The sequence below is a fragment of the Lissotriton helveticus genome, chromosome 12 (genome assembly GCF_964261635.1).
Source record: "Lissotriton helveticus chromosome 12, aLisHel1.1, whole genome shotgun sequence".
In the NCBI taxonomy this organism is placed as follows: Eukaryota; Metazoa; Chordata; class Amphibia; order Caudata; family Salamandridae; genus Lissotriton; species Lissotriton helveticus.
The window spans coordinates 786,067,559-786,089,499 of NC_136073.1; the positions used below are offsets into that span (position 1 = coordinate 786,067,559).

At 44.0% G+C, this 21,941-nt stretch overlaps 1 protein-coding gene across 1 annotated transcript in view; it reads left to right on the plus strand.

Annotated features, from left to right (window-relative positions):
* The window catches only part of INTS3 (integrator complex subunit 3), a 649,525-nt gene that overhangs the window by 527,779 nt on the left and 99,805 nt on the right, over window positions 1-21,941 (plus strand). The window contains exons 24-25 of the mRNA XM_078670092.1: window positions 10,345-10,458; window positions 12,554-12,602. Of these exons, the coding sequence (XP_078526218.1) occupies window positions 10,345-10,458; window positions 12,554-12,602 (163 nt within the window). The remainder of the gene's footprint in view (window positions 1-10,344; window positions 10,459-12,553; window positions 12,603-21,941) is intronic.

Sequence of the window (21,941 nt, forward strand, 5' to 3'; positions counted from 1 at the left end):
CAGTGGTGTTGAACCGGGACACTGGAGTACATGTCCGAACCCGATGGCCGAAACAAACAATCTAACAATGGAGTTGATGACCATGCACATTACCAGCAAGAGGAGGAGTCACAAGACCTTGTGACTATAAAGATGGCAGAATGATGCACAGCAGGCGAATCTACAGCACTATCTGCCACAAAAAGATGCTTACTGCAGAAGTTACATTTTCCTTTTTCCACTTCTGCCGTAGGTGGCGCGCAAAATACCCCTAGAGTGACCATCATAAGGTCTGAAACCTCTGTCTCTTCCCAGAACACATTGAGATAGCCAGTGAAGACTGCCTCTCCTTCCGCTGCAAGAAAACAGTGGGGTGTGGGGAGGATACACTGAAAAATGCAGAAACTATTCTGGTTAGTGACACCCAGCATTTTTGGAGCCAAGGCAATGTCCGACGCCAAGGAAGACACAGTTGGCCCTTAGGGGATCCCAGGCCAAACAGAGTAAGATGCCAAGGCCCTTTTCTCCGCAGTCTTGAAATATAGAGGAGGGGATCGAGTTGCTTGAGCCAATGGTTGAACACACCCCTGCCATGGTCGGAAGATGAAGTTGATACCATAAAAGACCCTCCACACCTGCACCAGGTCAGCGTCAAAAATGTATACTGAGGAGAGGGTCCATCTTCAACAAGCAGGCAGATGTCCCGGACAAACAAAAATAATTATTTTAATCCAGACACAAGCAAGATACTTTACAAATACCTGGGACTTATCAAAATCCCTAAGAAGCACTCGCTCACCTTCAAGATGGAGCCTGCATTTGACTGTTGCATCATCAAGCCCTAAAAGGGTTGGAGATTTGGCCACCAAGCCTACACCATTACCATCCACACCTCCTCCTCAACCACCACCACACTCTCCTCCACCTGAGCCACAAGATACTGACTCAGATCCAGGCAGTCGTTATTATCACCATGACCCTTGTGATGAAGATTTTAGGCGACAAAGGGAGTTGATCCTTGGTATTATTATGCAGTAGACCCATAGAAAGACCCAGATCTAGAGCTGTACCCTGCTAAGGCATCACCACCAGATGGCACTACTGCATATCATGCAGTAATTTCTAAGGGCCGTACGACACCACCATCTGAAATTGCATACTGTGAAGCTCGGGGGCCACCTTCTTGTCGAAGCATGTCCAAAACAGAACGCACAGTATGTTATCTACCCCTGCATTAGGGATGCCAAAGGTGGCCAATGCTGTTTTCGGAAGGCCAGTAAAGTCGAGTTTTTAAGTCCCCTTGTAGAAAAATCAAAATGCAAGCCTGCCCCAATTGACTGTGCTTCTGTTTGGGGCAATATTGTTCCATACTCCTTGGTAGTGCACACTGCCTGTAAAAGGGCCTTTGCACAGACCACAAGGGACACTCCTCCACTTGTCAAAGAGTCCTAAGAAAATCAATATTGCCAGAAAATGGGTAGCGCTTGGTCCAGCCACACACTGGCACATTGCTAACTTGATGGGCTTCTTCTCCAGGTATGAGCACTACAATATGGAGGATAATGAGAAGCTTCGAAAGAGAGAAGACAGTTGCTGTCCACTGAGGGCAATGCCGTTAGCAGTGCTAATATTAGGTGTGCCTGTGAACGCTGCAGACACAGCTGCTTGGGGTATCAACACTGGTCCAATGGTAGATAACGAAGAAACTATTTTCATCACGGAGGGCCCAATTAATCAACTCCTAGTTTTCTTAGAGATCCCCACTGTGTTTCAATCACAACAGATATGAGGTCAGAAAATCGGGACACACAAAGATATCCTAGACATTTTGAAGATTGAATTACAAAACCACTATATGAATACAATTAACATTAAATTCTTAGTTCCAGAAAAGTTTGGTGATAGGTGCTCCTGAAGGTACTTGTGCAGATTTAGAGAGTAGGAGACAAAAGGTATGGACATATTACAAATACCATATTTCTTCATATGGAAGCCTGTCTTAACCCCTTGTGTGTTCATGACGAGACCAGGCCGTCATGAGTCACAGTTGAGCTGTGCTCATGACGGCCTGGTCTCGTCATAACTCCGCCGCTCCACCCACACGCGCCTAATTCCCCGCCTGTGCGGAAGAATTAATGAGTGGGCGGGCTCGTGACGAGACCAGGCAGTCATGAGCACAGCTCCACCGTGCCTCATGACGGCCTGGTCTCGTCACGAGCACCGCGGTGCCGCGCTCACTCCCTGCCCCCCCCCCCGCAGCGTGGGGGATTTAGCCCCGCAGGGAAGGGGTTAAATTTAATATATACCAAATCTGTTTATTCAGAAAGGGGTACAGTTAACAATTACAAATTGCCCCGCTGTGAACCCTTTATTAAATCCAGGATTTTTTGGGATGTCGACGTTTCACCCAAGCACACAAAAGGGCCAGTAAGTGCCTCAACATAAGGTCTTCATCATGACTGGGAAAGTGCATAAAGAAGGAGCAACCTGGAAAGAACTGTCATCCATGTGCGGTAATACCGTTCATAATTTCAACTGAAAATTGAAGTCCAACAGGCGCGTCATTATTTGGTGATATTCTCTCACATTAAATATATAATTTGATGTTAGAACGATCTGTGGGGGTAAATTCAAGCAATATCGTTCCAGTTCAAGGGCTAAATCAGAGACATTTCACTGGGAAAGCAAATCTCAATTCCACCCATTCGTGCACAAATCACAACAGGCTCTACACCAACTACTAAGTATCCTCCTCCCGCAACCGTGAGCTGAGGAGGATTTCATTGTGCCGTCTGTGATTAAAACTGTTTCTTCGTTATTTACAACTGGACCACTGTTGTCTGTATCGAACGCTACCCAGGTCATTCAGGTTAACTTTGGATCACCCTGTTGTTTTGTAACAGTAGGGTATCAAGACTGGCATCCTCCTCTGTAGGCATGCCTGGCTTAGGGTGTTGGGGTTTAGACCCGAAGTGTAACAGCAGCTCTTAAATGTTCCTTCTGATGGTGAGCATCTATTCGGCCCCCAGATTGATCAGATTCCCATAAGGATCAAAAAGGACTTCACCATTTCCAAATCTAAGGGTGCCCTGTAGGGAGGAAGACTGATGCATTTCCTACTACAGTGAAAAAGCATCACATTGGATCAGTGGATTCGTGGGATGATAGATGAAGGGTTATTTATATAGCACAAAGTTTACTGTGAAGCAAACGGATTACTGAACAGTAGACAGGAGCTTGAGATGATATTCAGGGTCATTTAGAATGGGCCAAGTAAGGTGGATGTTCAACCTACTTTGAATACACCTTCTTTCCACAGGCATTGTGTTGGTTTCGGCCACATGACCCACACTGAATTTCGTTGACTGTTCTGGAAATACAGCATTCCATTAATTGTGTGGAAAAAAGAGGAAGTGATGGGTAATGCGTGACATGGTGACAGAGCCTATAAATGGGTAAAGCCTACCAGTCTCAGGTTTGTAGTCACTTATTTTTCTTTGCGCGTTAAATCCTAAGGCAGCTGTCCTCCATAATGCCATTCCATGAAACAACTTGTCATTTGTGTATTGGAAGAGGCTCAAGAATGAAAACTAATAAATGAGCAGTTTTTTATTTGGTTTTCTCTCTGTCGTGACTCCTGTGGTCCTGTCTTCCTGTTGGATACTTCTACATGCAGATTCCTCACCTGTTGAATATGTCCCCAGGCACCAGACAAGATCCAGAAACTGTATGTAGCCCTCCTATTCCTGTAGGCAGCACTGGCTCTATTTAAGGGCAGAAAGCAGCACCCCGTTGATTTTTCTGGAGCCATATATTGCCCACATGTAGCGCCAAAATCACTTGCCCGCCCATTTGCACCATGCATTTAGTGGCAGAGTTGAGGAAGCAGCAGATCGATCGTGGTAGGGCAGTCCAACAACTAGATTGGAATCTTCTCAATAGTAGTATTGGGGCCATTGTCAATTCTTCAGAACAGGGAAGGTGGTGGTACTGTGAGGCATCTGCAGGTTAACAAAATATCCTCTAGATAGATTGTTACTGAAGGTAACTAACTTTTTCTACTGATGGATACTTCTACCTGCAGATTCCTCGCCTGCTTCATAGATTGCCTTCCTCTGGTGGGTCTGAAGCAATGGTCAAAAAGGAAATCCTGGAGTACAGAACATGAGACATGGCCACCCTTTCCCACTTATGAACTCAAGCAGTAATCTTTTGTGAAAGTGTGAAGAGATGCCAGTAATGCCACACAGCCAATCACAGCCTCTGGCATAACCCTTGGCGCCAGCTCTGGTCGCAGATTTCCCCAAGATGTGCCTTTTTAACAAAGGCTTGGCACCTTTTAATGCACAGAATTATCCATCGTGATAAAGAACTCTTCTGGACTGCCTTGTCCTTTTTGTTGCCTAAATACCCCTCAAGATTTCCTTTGTGCAATGAATGTAGTAATTTGCTGTCCTCCTGGTGTCCAGCCGGTGTATTCTCTCCTCCTCCTTGGTTGGATGCGCTGGCAAAAGAAGGAAGGATGATGTACTGGACCCAGATAGAAAGGGGTCACTACCAAGGGAAGGAAAACTGCTTTAGTCTCTGGGACCAACTTGTCTGGATATAAGCATGTTAAAGGTGGACAAACACACACACATTGCCTGCAGCTCCCTGATGTGTCTCATCAATATAATGGAAGAACAGCCTTAAAGATCAAAAAACGTAATTGACAACACTGCAGGTTTTTAAACGGAGCCCCCATCAAAAAGGCAAGACCAAATTCAGATCACATTGGGGGCGCAAGAAAATGTGTAGGGAACAACACTACATTAGTCCCTTCTGAAATATGGTGACAATCGAAGACTTAAATAAAGATGGCTGGTCAGGGAAGCAAGTAAATGGAGAAAGCCTGCCCACCGCACAGCCCTGCAGTGATAGCGAGACACAATACATCAGCTAGATGGGCCTTCTGCAGGTCCAACTTTTTCTCTACTTCCATGCGACCAAATCTGTTCCATCTTTTTGAGTAGACACAACCCCTTGGATGGGCAGCGCCATTCTCTGGTGACAATTGGAAGGAGCTTAGATGTCCCAGCTTCAATCACTTGAAGGTGGAGGTCCAGGAAGCTGAGATGTAGAACTTAACCCTCTGACTGGAAGTGAAAGTATGGCCTGAATGGTAGACAAAGCAGAGGCACAGGGAGTGTCTCAGTAGGTCTGTGTACCACACGCTACTTGGCCAGTCCAGTTGCAATCAGAATTACTTGTGCCCAATCCTGGCGAATCTTCCTTAGAACTTATGCAATCATGGGTATGGGATGTAGCACATAGTAAAGTGAATGAATAATTCCCCCTCAAACAAAAGGCATGCCAAAATGCCCTTAAAAAGATACTGTTGGGCACCGAGCCCGGGTGCAGAGATGGAGACAGTGTTTCCAGCTGACATAGGAGAGCTATGAAAAGTTCCTGGATCCAGTATGGCGCCTGGAGATATTCAACGGGTGACGAATCTGAAGGTAGGTAGACTATCCAGCAGAATGATTGTTACTGAAGATAAGTAACTTTTTCTTTCCTTTCAACAATTCGCTCTCCAACCACATAGTTAGATTTGGAGGGGAGTGGCACAGGGACATAGACTTTTAAATTAACTCTTTGTGCGCTGCTAAAATACGCTCTCGAACTTGATCCTTACTAGATCAGGCACCCAAAGAACCTAGAGGAATGAGTGGCAATAACTAGTAGTGCTAGAATCACTTGGTAACTATTGTTAATGCTGGAGTACTCTTCTCGGTTAATGCTGTATTAATCGCTGTGACTCTTATGAATCCTCTCATGTACTCTTATGAATCATCTCATGTACTCTTATGAATCATCTCATGTACTCTTATGAATCATCTCATGTACTCTTATGAATCATCTCATGTACTCTTATGAATCATCTCATGTACTCTCGTAAACATTGTCACATAAAATGTGCATCACTCTGATACCTTCGGGTCTAGCTAGCACTACATAAAACTCAAAATAATAATATCCGCAAAGCACAAATTCCCCATCCTGAAAATGGTATTGGAAAATGTAAAATGGTTTGAAATTTCATGGGTAGAACAGAACTGCCAGAAGTGGAGGCCAACGACAGTATCAGGCTTCTTCATTGCTTCCTGTAAAAAATGTCCTAACATCTTAAATAGGTAGATTTGTGGACGCTTTGACACTTGGCCATGCCCTCTCTGCTTTGCCGAAGGCCAGAGCATGTACAATGAGTGATCCGATTGAATTAGATGGTGACGAGCTGGTATTTTTGTTGTTAGAAGAAGGGCAGGGATGTATGTGTTTTAGCCCCTTCGCAGCGGGGGTAATTCCCCCGCTATGCGGGGGGCGCACAGCGCCCCGGTGCTCGTGACGAGCTCAGCTCGTCACGCAGCACGGTGGCGCTGTGCTCATGACGAGCTCAGCTGGTCATGACCGTGCCCGTTTTTCGGAACAATCAGCACAGCGGGGGAATTAGCCCTGCGTGCGAGCGTTGCGCGGCTCATGACGAGCTCAGCTCGTCACGAGCTCCGTGCCTCATTACGAGCTGAACTCGTCATGAGCACGGAAGAGGTTAGGGTGGGTGATCCATTGAAGCCTACTAGAGGGATTTCACTTGTTTGGAGGGTAAGATGGCTCCAAGGAGGGGGACTTCCAGCAAATAAGTATGAGTTTGAGTTGTGCCAAAACCAGGGACCCTAAAATTATGGGGTAGGAGAGGGCCAAATTAGGTGCAGGGTTTGCTAAATTATGCGGCAAGTTAAAGCACATTACGCAGCATAATGCTGAAAATGTTGCGATAGTGTCCTCTCGTTATTTGATGATGTTTACACGTTAACAGGATCTGGGCAAAGGATTCACCTCATTAGTACCAGTCTGACACCCAAATGCAGCAATAAGTACCAGAAAGGTGACCAGCCAAAGTTTGCAAAGGGGCCGTCAGTGCGCAGCTGCACGTGTTGGAGCCTTTTTAGTAACTTTTGAGCTAGAAACCAATGTTTCTTTCAAAATCTGAAAGTAATGCAGCAGATGATGATAGCTTGTCAAATCCATCATTACCCAGAAAATGCTGTAGCCGCAAAATCCCAAGTTCCACAAGCATCTTAAACCTATGCCGCACACTGCTTCTCAATGCCAAGCCTCCTTTGGTCCCCATAGACTTTAACCTTAAATCCTGGTTTCTTTTACCTATCTACCTTGAGTTCCTGCTATATTTACCCCCCGTTTCCTCACCCCATTTGCCCCCTTTGACTCTCCAGCTCGTCCTTTTATTGCAGCTCGCTGTTGGTCTGTGTATCCTCTTTGTCACTTTTAATGAAATCTCTGGCCCTGTGAATGTTTTTCCCTCCTCGGAGTTGAACGGGTGCCTGGAAGATCCAAGCGAGCCTCTTTGTTGATGTATTTCTAAAGGTCATTATTAACGATAATGAAAATTGCATCAGCTCCTGAGCACAGAGGGCCCGGAGGCCTGCAGGAGAGTAATTGGATTGAGTTAGTCGCTTCCCTTCCTTGCCTTCCCTCACACTGTACAGTAACACTACTGTTCTTGCATTTCCAAGGCGCCTTTCCCCGCTTTTACTTTTGGCTGAGGATAAAATGGTTTAGTTCTCGATGCAACTGTCTTGTAGAAGAGCCAGCTTGCTGCTTGAATGGAGCAGAGATATTTTGGGCCAGCTTTTGTACCACAGAGCAGCATCTGCTCGTTCAGAAGCAAGCTCATGTTCGAACCCCTGTCATTGAAACCCTCCAGCAGAGTTTTAAAGTTTGATACCTGCGCATTGCTGCCTTTCCTGGTACAGACAAGGGCTTATCGCGGAGGAAGGGACCTCCTTAAAACTTTGAACACGTTCCAACAAACATTAAAATACAAAGCAGGCTTCTTCTTGTTTATGTATTGGTTTTCTCTTGGGAAATATGTCCTTGCACCTTCAGACTGCCAAAATGATAGATAACGGCGGACTTGGTTATCTTTTAATACAGCAAATGTGGGGATTTGTATTATAGGATCATCTGTCAAACCCGAGGTTATAATATGCAGATGACCTTAAAAAGCCTGTTCATATGGGCGGTGCTGACCAGGCCTACTCTTAGTGAACAGCAAAAAGAGGGCGCTAGCCTCTCCCCACTGTGTTGTCCACAGTTCCAGGGCGGGTATTGTCATTCCGAAGAGCTGTCGGTCTGATCTTAAAACGCCCATCAAGCTCTCCGCTGATTTTAGGGTTTTCGACCTGGTACCTTCAACATAGGCCAGGGTCCCTATTATGTATAGGGTGCCCTTTCCCTGTTTGCGCCATGGCACACCTTAAAACAGGTGTGCCAGGTGCAAACAGGGGAAGTGCGCCCTATTACATAGAATGCTCTGCCCCCTGGTCAGCCGCAAACTTGTGCTACCCTGGGGGCAGCGCATTCAGGTGATATACGGAGCTTTGAAGCAGCCGCTCCGTGTTTACTGTGCAGGCAGCAACCCGCCTGCACTTTTAAAGGTGATTAGAGATTCCCCTTGCCGGCGGGTGCAGTGAGTGACTACACCCACCTGCAAGAGGATGTCTGGGTGGTTCATAGGACCAGGGCCGGACTGCTGCAATCCCCCGGTGCGCCGCACGGGTGGGGGCCGGTTTTGGGCCCCTGGGACGGAAACCGGTCCCGGCAAAGAGCACCTCCAACCCCCCGAGTGGGGAGGGGCGGCCGAGCACTTTGCCAGGGCTGGTTGTGTTTCCCAGTCCCGGTTGTGTTTCCCAGTCCGGCCCTGCATAGGACCCCCTTTCCCCCTCCAGAGGGCTGCTATCCGGGAGCTACTAGGTGCGCCTCCTGAGAGCTTCTTTGCCTCTGTGCCCCCGTCTATAATACAGCGCAGTCTGAGGCACAGGGATTCCCTCATTTGCATGGGGTACGCATCCATGCAATACAGCACCACCGCTTTCGGTATTACAGAAGGGTCCGCAAAAGCGTCTACTGCCCTTTCTGTAATACCAAAAGTGCCACAGGGACACGCAAAGCGGGTGTAAAAGCCTGTTGCGCCCCCAGGGCCCTCAGTGTAATACGGTCCCAGGTCTCTCTTTGTGCAGTCCTGGGAATCTAGCACTTACTGCCATTTTGATAGTATTTTCTTGTCAGTGTCTCCTAAAACGGGGAGTTTGGCTGATCTGCTTTGGAGCTTGCAGCAAAAGAGACATTCATTGCAGGGGCTAAGTGGAGCAAGCGTCCATTTCACAGAACCCCACCCTAAAAAGAGTGAGAGCTTGCTTTTGACATATACCTGGGGCTATATTACACAAAGTGCCCCAGGGGCGCAACGGGTGTTTGCGCCCGGTTTGCTCTCCCTCGGGGCGCTTTGATATTACAGAAGGGCTGCAGACACTTCAGCCCTCTGGAGCCCATGAAGCCCCGCCCCCACCCAAGCATTTCCCTCACTGACTGCATGCGCCTGCAAGGGGATCTAAAACCCCTTTAAAAGTGCAGGCGGCAACCCGCCTGCACTGTGACAACCCAGAGCAACTTCAAAGCAGCCACTCTGTTTTTCACATAAATTTGTTGCTACCAGGGCCACGCAAGTTCACGGCTGTCCTGAGGGCATCGTATTCACCATAATAAGGCGCATTTACCTAGATTGTGCTGGGCGCACCTTTTAAAAGGAAAATGCACTGCATCTCTATTAGGGCCCCCGGTGTATTATGCGTTCTAAACCAAGTGATGAGGGAAGGTTAGTATATAAGGTGAATGGATGGGGCCTACCTTGGTTAATTCCCTTTGTTGAAATGTCACCACCCCTCGTCGACCCATAACTTTTTCTCGCTGCTTGCAAGATCCCCTGCGCTGTGAAGTCCAATAAATAAAATTATTTTACTGTTCAAATGGAGGTGTTCACTGTCCTGAAACTGGAACCAACGCTCGTCTTAAATTCAGGTTTAATTATCCTACGCTGTCCTATCCCCCATTTAATCTTTCAACCTTCCAGCTCTGGTTCTACTGGTCTTTGTGTGTAAGTGAATTAGTTCTGTTTATCAGTACCTGAATTTAAAACTCACTCCTGATGGGTCTCAGTGACTGCTATTTCCAGCAAAGTTATTTCTAATGAATATGTAGTTTATGCTGTATTTGTGTAAAATGTGCCAAGAGTTCAAGGTCCTGCCTGCTGACCTTATCCTCTGTTGCTATGTACAAATGTGCCTTCCACGCTGCCATAGTTTGCACTGCCGATTATAAACTAAAATAGCCACTGAGTGTACACCTGACCACAGTCTGCCTTAGCTGGGTACCCTAGCCTACCAGAAAGGGGACCATGCGAGTTTCAGACATTGTGTCGGAGCAAGTTCGTTGTGACTAGCCCTGGGTTTCTTTTCGCCCTCTTTCTAGTTCAGAGCCTGGATTGGGAGACATTTGAGCAGTACTGCACGTGGCAGCTCTTCCTGGCACACAACATCCCTTTGGAGACCATCATTCCAATCCTGCAGCACTTAAAGTACAAAGGTGAGTGACACTGGTGTGGCTTCACTTTACGAAACTGGGACGAACACAGTGGGCTGCCCTACCTGTGCTAAAGAAGAGGCGGAACGCTACATTGCTTGTAAGTGGGAAGAACAGTTGGACGATATATCTTCTAGAGCCCATAGGAAAGATTGTTTTAGAACAACACCGTAGGTGAGGTGGAACTGTTTTCTCACTATTAGCGTTTTAAGGATTCACCCGGGGTCTCGAAAGTCTGGAGGAGAACTCATACGGTCTTAAATCAGTGGAGTAAAGAAGTGGACGGAGAACATGAGGGCTGGACTCTCGGTAAAGGGCCGTACAAGGGAAGCATATATAAAGGGGGGGTAGACCCAAATGGTCACTGAGACCTGGGTAGTCAAAGTACTGGAAGAGGGGGTCTCAGTGTAGAGAGAATAATTTCACTTAGTTGCTTTAAAAAGAAATCATCAAAAACAAGCAATGAAGCCACACTGTTTTAATTCACAATGTGGAATAATATAACAAATATACTGACATTCGTTGGAGCATATAATAGGTTGTACAGTGCCCAAAAGGGGGGAAGGTGGTGATGTGAGGAGTGTGTAGGTATAGGATTGTGACAATAAAATCAATACGGTATCACGGAATACATTCGTGTTTTAGTTAACAATACAAAAAGGAACAAGTTCTCAATACTTCATTTGATATTGGTTGCTCTACTGGAGTATGACTGTCTTATGCATCGCTATTGAGAACTTGTTCCTTTTTGTATTGTTAACTAAAACACGAATGTATTCCGTGATACCGTATTGATTTTATTGTCACAATCCTATACCTACACACTCCTCACATCACCACCTTCCCCCCTTTTGGGCACTGTACAACCTATTATATGCTCCAACGAATGTCAGTATATTTGTTATATTATTCCACATTGTGAATTAAAACAGTGTGGCTTCATTGCTTGTTTTCGATGATTTCTTTTTAAAGCAACTAAGTGAAATTATTCTCTCTACACTGAGACCCCCTCTTCCAGTACTCGTACAAGGGAAGCGGCATGTTCTCAGAGCAGTTTTCCTGAGAGGCAGTACTGTCTTTCAGTGCATTAGTCTGGATGAAACGCATTATATTTATAGGTTCTCAGAGAATGCGACAGTGTGTCGTTAAGGTATTCTGTAGAGGAAGGAATGCGACTTTTACCACGGGGTTTTGGAAGGGATATTGTACTATCATACTGAAATATTCTAGGGAAGAGGAGATGGGTGTTTGAAAGCATTTGTAGAGAAGACTTTCTTTCGATGTAGTCCGTTCCTGAGCAAGAGACTCCCTCCTGCAGTCCAGTCGAGCATTGTAGAAGGCAGTATTATATGACCATGCTGTGTACGATTACAACTAAAGGTTGAGGATCTCAGTGCAGTCGCAAAGATAGGACGTGACATTCGCTCACTGTTGCGGTGATTGTGTGTCTTCTAAAGGGAGGGAGATCGGATACAGTCGTGTTGTGGGAGGAGCCAGGATCTCTTCTCAGTGTTTTTGAGAGGATGATAACCCGGCATTCTGGTGATCTTGAGAACCAAGAGTTGCTCAGTACATGAGCCAAGAGGGGAATAGTCAAAGACTTGTCCAGTATTTTACTCCAAGAGGACATGGGCTCTGGCAGTAGAGGAGTGGACAGGAGACTGGCTCTTTAAGTGCAGTATTTTACAGCGATAAAAACTGGGTACCACCCTTCCAGATAACAGAGGAGAATACTAGATCTTGCAGTAAAATGTTCTAAAGAGGAAGCAAAAAGACTTGGCTTGCCGCATCAGGGTCTTAGATGAGGGCTGCGCCTTGCGGCTCTGTATTCTAGAGGTAAAGGGGCTTGGGTCCGCAGTGCAGTATTCCAGAGTGGTGGAAATGCGGTTTTGGTGCATTATTCTAGAGCTCAAGAGACCCAGTCTCACTATTAAGGTACAATGGGATGAGCAGAGATGCACAACCAGAACCAGAGCCCTCTTGATATTATGTCTGATTTAATTGTGCAGATTTGATTCTGCATGCGTCTTTTTCACATGAACACATCAAAAATGCAGTCTGTATTCTGAGAGGTGTTTTTTGTATCTTTCTAAACCAGAGCACCCTGAGGCACTGTCTTGTTTATTGCTGCAACTGAGGAGAGAGAAGTAAGTACTGCCTGCTCTCTGGCCCTGATTTGTGCTTGTGAATAAAAATTACATGCCTTCTGCCCATGAACATTGGAATTGTTTGCTTTGTCTGAATAAATGGGAAAAAAGTAATTTCCAGCTTGCAGCCTTGCAAGTTAATTTATGATTTCTGCTGGTCCAGTGTGCCACGTTTAATTCTTCTTCTTGGCTGTTTATGAAGCAATTTATTGTGCACTCGATTAGATATCTGTGCCATCAGCATGCTATTGTTGGGAGTCTTTGGAAAAAAAATACATTCATAGATATAGGCAGATGCACATTAATGCTAGCGTCAAACCAAGTTAAGAGATGTATCCACTCGAAGAAAAGCTATAAGACAAATAAAATGAAGCAGAAATAGATGTATTTAATTATTCCAAAGTTCCTACAAAAGGCAGATCAATTGTATTGCATTTGTGTAAATAAAAAAACGACTTTGTATAAATTTGATTATCGTGAAGAGGTCATCTTGCTTGGAAATGTTGCTTACCTTGTTTGAGAAACAGCTCTTCATGTCCATTCTGTCCACAAACAATGTGTTTTAGCACATTGGTATGACTGCTTGTTGTAGAGCGTATCAATGGTACAGCTGCTTGAACCGTTTGAATATCTTCCCCATTGAACATAAGTTTAAAACAAAGGCCACCTTAATCTCACTTTAGTGGGGCAGAAGAAGAAACTTGAGCAGCCAATCACTCAGATATATCAATGGCATCAGGAAGTATAGATAATTATTTTTACCCCAGAACTATAATCTGACGTAAAGTCAGGTTTTAAAAATAAAAAAAAGAAATAGTTTTAACAATGGGGAAAACACGACATTTCGTCAAGATATCAATACATGGTCCTCTTCTTATTTATTGCTAGCCAGAACCTTCCCAAGAAGCATACTGCACAATGTGAGCTCCTCAGTAGCCTCTGTTTCTCCCAGGAGCTTCCTCTCAGCATACCTAAATAGTGCCATCAACCATGGCGCAGACCGCTTGTTCCTGAAATATAAAGATTCAGGCTGGACATGATATGAGCTTAATCAATGGTGCATTCAGATGGAGCCAGTAGAGCGTCCAAAAAGCGGGCTTGGGGCAGGAGATAATTCATTTGAAACCGCTAGAAAATGCGTGGTGAAATCTGACCCAGGAGAAAAACCCTTGTAGCTGCTCACTCTAGTATAGCAGCAACACATCTGGCAAAAGAAATCTATGGAGACGCACTGCATTCCTAGCAGTGTTGGAACACAGTGTAGCCATTTTGATTATGGTGGCAGAGCCCTCTTGTTTCAAAGCTCACTTGAGCTGGTTGATTTCTGATCAGCCAAAACAACGACCATGCCTCATCTGTACTGAACTTCCTTCAGAGGGAGTGCCCGGCTCCAGCAATCATCTCATAGAGAGAGTGGGAAGGTTAGCTTGTAAGGCATTCTCCATTTGTGCTATCAGAATGGCATCATGAGTTAAGGGTGAAATAGATACTGGAAGATTATTCATCTTGGGTCTTGTGCCCAAGTCACAATGTAGGAAGATCCGTAAGAACAACAAGTGTACATTAAATCACATTGGACCAGTGATAGTCTTAATGAATACCTAGCTCGACCAAGAAAGTCTAAGTCAGATAAATGTCTATCTTGTGTTGCGGTCTAGTTTGTAATATTTCAAGTTCAGAAAGTCTATGAAGCAAAGGAGCTTTGGAACCGATTTCCCTTGCTCATACCTACTTCCAGTGTCAGATTATCACACATGTTCTATACCTGTGCTATGGTTCTCCTATAAGATCACGTTTGTTTCATGACTGAGCCCATTGTGCTCGCTAGCTCTTAGGAAACAGAGTTTAAGGAATGGAGGAGGATAGTTCTTGGGGAAAGGATTGTTTGGGGGGGAAAAGGTGGAGCTCCGTCGGAAAAGTTCAATATTTCAAACTCAAGGCTTTGGTTTTGTTACCAGAAAATGCTCCAGCGCTGAAAGTGGTATTCTTTTTTCAAGGGGTCCTTCGTGTGGTGTGTTTTTTGCCAGTGCTCAGATTACATAGTGTAAGATCGTTAGTTATTTTGGAATCCGTGTTTACCATTGGCATAGGGGAGGCAGATAATCTGGTTTACTGTGTCTGTAAAGAGTTCTTAACTGATGTATGCTGGCGTGGCAGAAGTTCTAGAGTCAGAGAAAGCATTTTGTTGTCTGCCTTGGCCATGAATGGATATTATACTGCTTTCAATATGGGAACTTGCCATTTTATGAAAAAAAAGAAGCAATTCAACTGCAGCACTTAATTAACACTATTTGTTTACTTTATTAGTGCTTAGTGGCAAGAATGCTTGGCGTGCCTTCACAGTACCATTTGTGTAGATGGTATAGTATTTTCCACTAAAAATATACCTACACTAATGTCTTTACTCCAAAGTAATATTCCCCACGTCACTATGCTTGGGGAAAATATGCTACCAAGCACGTGATCTGTGTCATGTAAGGAAGTGGCGTTGTACTGCTTTTCGATTGCCTACAGTGTGCGTTTCCCCTTTGAAGACAAGACAACACATGCCTATGGTTCACATTACCAGTTGTTCGACCTGTCCATTATTGTCTGTGCTTTTGGGAATAATACACTTTATATTTGACAGCCAGATATGAAGGTTTTCAGAAAGAAATGTTCTAAGCCCTTACAATGAGCCAAAACGCTGAAACTTTTACAACACAATATGGTATTGAACAAAGGGAGGGACTAAGTGCTAGTTTGAGAGGTCCAGCGTACAAGACCAAGAGGCAGTATTAGCAAAACAAGAGTACAGAGTTCCTCTGGTTGAGTGAGATAATGTGGTACTGAACGAAACCTGTAATGTGATCCACGGGGGATCAGCAGGGTGTGTATTGAGGAGAGGGAGCCTGTCAGGTATTGCAGCGCCGACCTGACGAGGGGCAGGCTCAAATGATGAAGCATGACACCTAGCTTGCTGGGTGTGTGAGAGCCCTAGTTCCAACAAGGAGAACTCCCTCTCCTCAATACACACCCTGCTGATCCCCCATGGATCACATTACCGGTTTCGTTCAGTACCCCATTATCTCACTCAACCAGAGGAACTCCGTACTCTTGTTTTGCTAACACAAATATGGTACCAAGTTCTCTTCTTAATACAAAATCAACCTTTGGTTTATGAAAATGTTCATTTGAAATGATTACGGCTTGGTTTTGGTACCGCATTTACTGTAAAAATTGTTTATTTTCCTGCTGTGCTTATTTAATGAGACAATGATTCTCTCCTCATGACTGTTGGGTATTCATTAAGTGTATATTACAGTATTTTTTTGTATTGATGAAAGCTAGCTGTTATATTAACCTGGTGTGCAACATGTTTATTAGGTCTCACATAGGCAACGCTTGCGCTGTCTCTTCGAGACATGCTGTATTCAGGTATGGATTTTAAGCCCCGCCCATTTTTCACCTATCTTTTCAATCGGCTACTGTTACCGTCCTTTGTAAATGGTGGCTTTTGATTTCTTAATAGGCTTAGAAGTCCCTCCTTAGTACCGCCTTTTCTCCTACTGTAACCTCCCATGAGGACTGCCCCTGTTACCTGTGTTGCTACTCAGTATGTTGTATTTACAGTTTCTGAGCACTATTTTATTAATGACTTTCTCCTAGCGGCTGTTATAGACAGGACACGCTCTCCCGCTTCTGTCGCCCACCCTGCAGTTTAACTGCAGGGTGATGCTGCACACAACCCATCATCTTTAACAATGAAGGTCACGCCTTTCTTTTCTTCTGCATGGCTCGCCAAACTCTTTATTACATTTTTTTAAAGTAGCACAGCACGCCTCTCAATCTTGAACAGTGGTGGCGGCGCGACTCGGGCAACTTGTTTTTTTCTTTATTCAAATTTTTTTGAGCCGCGCGGCACGCCGTTTTTCTTCTCTTGTTCATATTTGCGTTGCATCGTCTCCCTACACGTAGTAGCCATATCTCTACACGTAGTAGCCATCTCTGGCATAAATGTTTCTGTGGTACAAACATATGGCAAGCTTTGCACACAACACAAGCGCTTCATGGCCGCTTTATTTTTGTGTGTTTTGTAGTACAAACATGGAGTTTGTATGCTCCCACTTCACTGAATCTCCCTGTGCGGAGCCGCCCCCACACCACCACCACCACCTCCTACCCATCGCTGCTTTTGTTTGCTTGTTTACATAGCTCTCATTCACGACTGTATCACTATTACTTAACGAGTTTGAATCGTCGAACATGCCAGTCTTGCATCTTGACATCTTTCTATTATTTGCATCCCTTTCCGTAGGAACGATTAGGACTTACTTTTATTTTGTGAACGTAATTTTAGAATATTTTTATAACTTCAAACATAGCATGGATGATGGTTTGCATATGTACATAGCGCATACAAGAGAACGGTTTTTACTCTTTCAAAATGGCTGGCACTTTTGACCTATAAGGGAGCGTGCAGTTCGATGTCATGTTGGTTTGATAACTGTTCCATTTCTATGAAACTTGAAGTTGTGTGATGTGAATTCCTCATGATCACTGCCACAATGCAATGTTATGAGGTGGAACAAGGGGCAGCCCAGAGTAGCAGGGTTTCTGTGCTGGAAATGGGTTGGTAAAAATTTGCAAACTTCATTTCTGGTCATAGGTTTGCTTACACTTGAACGTTCAATTTTTCACTTGTGTACCCCAAAACATTTTAACTCGTGAGCCACATCTGCCAAGCTCTGAGCTTGCTTATATGCAGCATTTCCATGTTTTATGGTGCTTAGGTGTGACGTTTCGATTCCTGTTCAGTACTCTAGTGTCCATAAGTGTTTCTTGGGTCAAGCATGGGCTCCTGGATCAAACTACATGACCAGTGCTTCACAGCCGCCGCTTTTATTTTAATTTGCATCAGCAGCACGTTTATATCTGTGGTACAATGATGGAGATAGTTTGTATCCGTTCCTAGAAGAGCTATCCGCATCTTGTTTTTTATTGGACTTTCTGTGTGTTTTCACCTGATTGATCTTGTCTTGTGTTTATTAATAGCCCCGATTTCCCCGCTATCCCTTTTAATTTTATTTGCATTTCCATTGCATCGCCCCCCTACACGCAGCAGCCATCTCTGCTGGAAACAGTTCATTGCTGCGGTACAAACGCAGAGTTAGTATGCTCCTACTTCACTAAGTCTCCCCCTGCGGAGCCGTTCCACACCACCACCTCCCACCTTGCTTTTGTTTGCTTGTTCAAGTAGCTCTCATTCTCGACCGGATCGCCAAGACTGGGTTCTCTTTTCCAGTAGTGAAAATCTGAATTCTTTTCACATGCACCTTAGTGAACTACTTACTGGACACTTTTGTTACTTTTTCATTGTCGATCTTGTGTTACTTTTTACTTTATTCTTTATGCTCTCCATGCACACCTCCAGTATATTAGTATGTGTCTGTGCGTGCATTACTCTCTGTGCGCCGACTAGCTACGTTATGGTGTAGCAATGCTTCACACGTTTAATTGTTTTTAAATGTTGTTCTTTATTGGCCATGGTTTCTTTGCTTTGTTGATGCTCTTTACAGGAAACACTTCATTCAAAGAAAGTAAACCTAATACTTTATTAGAACATTGCAATGTGGAGCACTCCATTGAATACAATTGAGTGCTCAATTCTTCTACGGGCCCGTAAAAGCCTGCAGAGCAACATTCCAGGCTCAGAGAGGCCTTTGTTTTATTTGTTAGAACATTCTGCCCTCTAGTGGCAGAATGTTCTAATAGCCTTATAGCCCTTCGTAGCTGGGCTATACCAGCCATTAAAGTCCAGCTCCCTTGTTAAAGGCCCTTGCGCCCGGCTCTGGTCTTTAATGCTGGTGCGGGCCTTTAATGGCCGGTATAACCCGCTACGGCGGGCTATAAGGCTATAATATGTTCCAATTGAACCACTACCCACAGTGTTTGAGTTTAAAATTTCTTGCACTGCCTGGGATCCATCTCACGGTCGCTGTGCTTTATCTGTTATTGCTTATGAAAACAAGGAACCCACACTCAAAATCTTTTCACACCGTTTTAACTCAGGATGAAGAAGGATAAACAAACCTGAATATGTTTATCTCGGCAATTACTTGCGCCGTTTTATTCAAGAATTTTTGAAGTGAAAAAACGATTTATATCAAGAGAAGTCTCAATGTCTTGAACTTACTTGCCAAACACGTAAACTTATACAAATTCAAAAAAATACGTGAGTGCACAAACATGTGAAAGGGTACATATGAGTTAAAGACTCAAATCCAACATAACATAATTGCGCAATAATTTGACAAAAACAAACATTTAGATTATGCAGAGCATAAAACAAATATGCATTACAAAAATAAGTGCAAAGGGAATACTCATTACATCATCATACGGTATTCAAAAATAATTGACCAAAATGAAGCCTTTTGGTGTGCTTCCATATAACAAAACAACCTCTCGGTAGCAATGTTAACAGGCGTAATGTTCCTAACAGTCTTAATTATTTCTAAACTGGCTAGGATTTAATCCTGCACGCCTACGCGTTTCGAGTTTGGGAGGGGTCTTCTCAAACTCTCTTCAGGGCCAAATATATTCCATTCCCCTTTTGAGGACCGGTTCATATTGAAGCTGTCCAGAGATTTATATGTGTTAAAAACTTGACTTACTGGTAGCGCTTTTGCTGTTTCAAAGTTCAAGCGTCTCTTATTTCACGGAGAGCTCAGTAATTAGTCAGGGTCCATTCTTGATAGTTTTCTCTATTGCCGCGGTTCTGTGTAAACAAACGCGGGTGATTGTTTAGAGAGCACATCGTGTGTTATGAACGGTTGGACGCGTGCTGACTATTATGTGAAAACAAAGCCCAGGATCAGGCGCAATTGCTCTGACCTTGATGGATTCAACACACATGCTGACATCTTTTGTGATGAGCTAAGTAAAAGAGGTTACCCCAAAAAGCTTTTGAAACACTCCAAAAAACGTGCACGCTTCACTCCGAGAGAAGAACTCCTAAAAACTAAAAACAAGAAAGACTTGGACAAACTCGTTTGTGTCACCACATATGGAATACACACGAACAAGTTTCGCCAGATTATTCTGCGCAATTGGCATTTGTTGGAGGGGATGGGTTTCCCTCTACAAAAACCTATTTTTGCCATGAGGAAAAACTTGAGCGTTGGCCAACAAATCATAAGAGCCGATAGTTTCATTCAAAAACCCAAAAGTGATCTAATTTCCAAATGGAACCTCAAACCCATCACAGGCCACCATAAATGTGGTACTTGCGTGGCCTGCGCCAGTGTTGTAGAAGGAGATGAATTTTGCCACAATGGCACGAAATGGAGACACAGTTTACACACAAACTGTAAGAGTAAAAATGTAATTTACGGGATCCTGTGTACTTGCAACAAATTGTATATAGGCAAAACATGCCAACAGGTGAATGTCCGGATAACCCAACATCGCTCACGGCTTAAGAAAAAGGTTCCAAATGCACCAATGGTTGACCATTTTGCTAACGCAAACCACAAAGAAACTGATTTCAAATGGACCGTTCTGGCTGGAATGGATCCACAACACAAATCGCCTAACGTAGAGCAAGCCTTGTTGCGTAAAGAGGCATATCTAATTATGCGGTTCGATACATTCAATACTGGCCTCAATTCAATGAGTGAGCTGTCTAGGCTTTAATCCCCGCACCACAGCGGTTTTTGACTCACAGCCCGGGAATGGTGATAGATTCAGGCGACATGAATTTTTACAATGAGCTTGGTTCACTACATATCCCATAATGCCCCATTGCGGCGCCACAAAATTACTCCCACTCTGATTGGCTGAGCCTGATGAGGAGGGTCCTTTCATGCCTCTGAGAGCACCGACGCGCATCCACTGTGTGAAGGAATGCGGCAGAAACGCTGGTTGCGGCGCTGACAGGTACGATAAACTGGAAACAGCAGCGCTTGCTGCCGCGCTGTCCCGCGCGTTCTTTTTATTAAATATCTGATCTTTGATAATGCCAGTCGAGCACAATCATCTTAAACCTCACCGCGGCTTTGTTTTCACATAATAGTCAGCACGCGTCCAACCGTTCATAACACACGATGTGCTCTCTAAACAATCACCCGCGTTTGTTTACACAGAACCGCGGCAATAGAGAAAACTATCAAGAATGGACCCTGACTAATTACTGAGCTCTCCGTGAAATAAGAGACGCTTGAACTTTGAAACAGCAAAAGCGCTACCAGTAAGTCAAGTTTTTAACACATATAAATCTCTGGACAGCTTCAATATGAACCGCTTTTAATATTTTTAATATATGTAATGCGCCCAATTTGTTTACAGCGCGCCAGGCTTAAAACGGATATCTACATTTATGAGAACTACAGCGCAAATTGGTTTCTCTTGTACCTGTTAAGCAGGTAGGAACTACACGCCGTTTTCATATTTAATTCATTACTAAAAGGTCTATTCGACTTCCAAGGTTTCATTAAATTTTGTGTAAATCTTTTTAGAGTACCGCACAGACCGTATTGAATTGCAAGATTTTTCTGGACGATTTGAATTACCTCAAATCCCTAGAGGTACGTCTATTTTTACTGTTGTACAAAAGAGGCAGCTTGAGTAGGTTGAGGGGAGCTTTCAGTAATAAGTACCTCCAATTTTTGTGTTTTTATCAATAGGTCATCAAAAGGGGAATGGAATATATTTGGCCCTGAAGAGAGTTTGAGAAGACCCCTCCCAAACTCGAAACGCGTAGGCGTGCAGGATTAAATCCTAGCCAGTTTAGAAATAATTAAGACTGTTAGGAACATTACGCCTGTTAACATTGCTACCGAGAGGTTGTTTTGTTATATGGAAGCACACCAAAAGGCTTCATTTTGGTCAATTATTTTTGAATACCGTATGATGATGTAATGAGTATTCCCTTTGCACTTATTTTTGTAATGCATATTTGTTTTATGCTCTGCATAATCTAAATGTTTGTTTTTGTCAAATTATTGCGCAATTATGTTATGTTGGATTTGAGTCTTTAACTCATATGTACCCTTTCACATGTTTGTGCACTCACGTATTTTTTTGAATTTGTATAAGTTTACGTGTTTGGCAAGTAAGTTCAAGACATTGAGACTTCTCTTGATATAAATCGTTTTTTCACTTCAAAAATTCTTGAATAAAACGGCGCAAGTAATTGCCGAGATAAACATATTCAGGTTTGTTTATCCTTCTTCATCCTGAGTTAAAACGGTGTGAAAAGATTTTGAGTGTGGGTTCCTTGTTTTCATAAATTATATGGGCCCTTACCCCACTCATGTCCGAATGGGCCACACTCCCCCTTTTTTGTAAAAATTATCT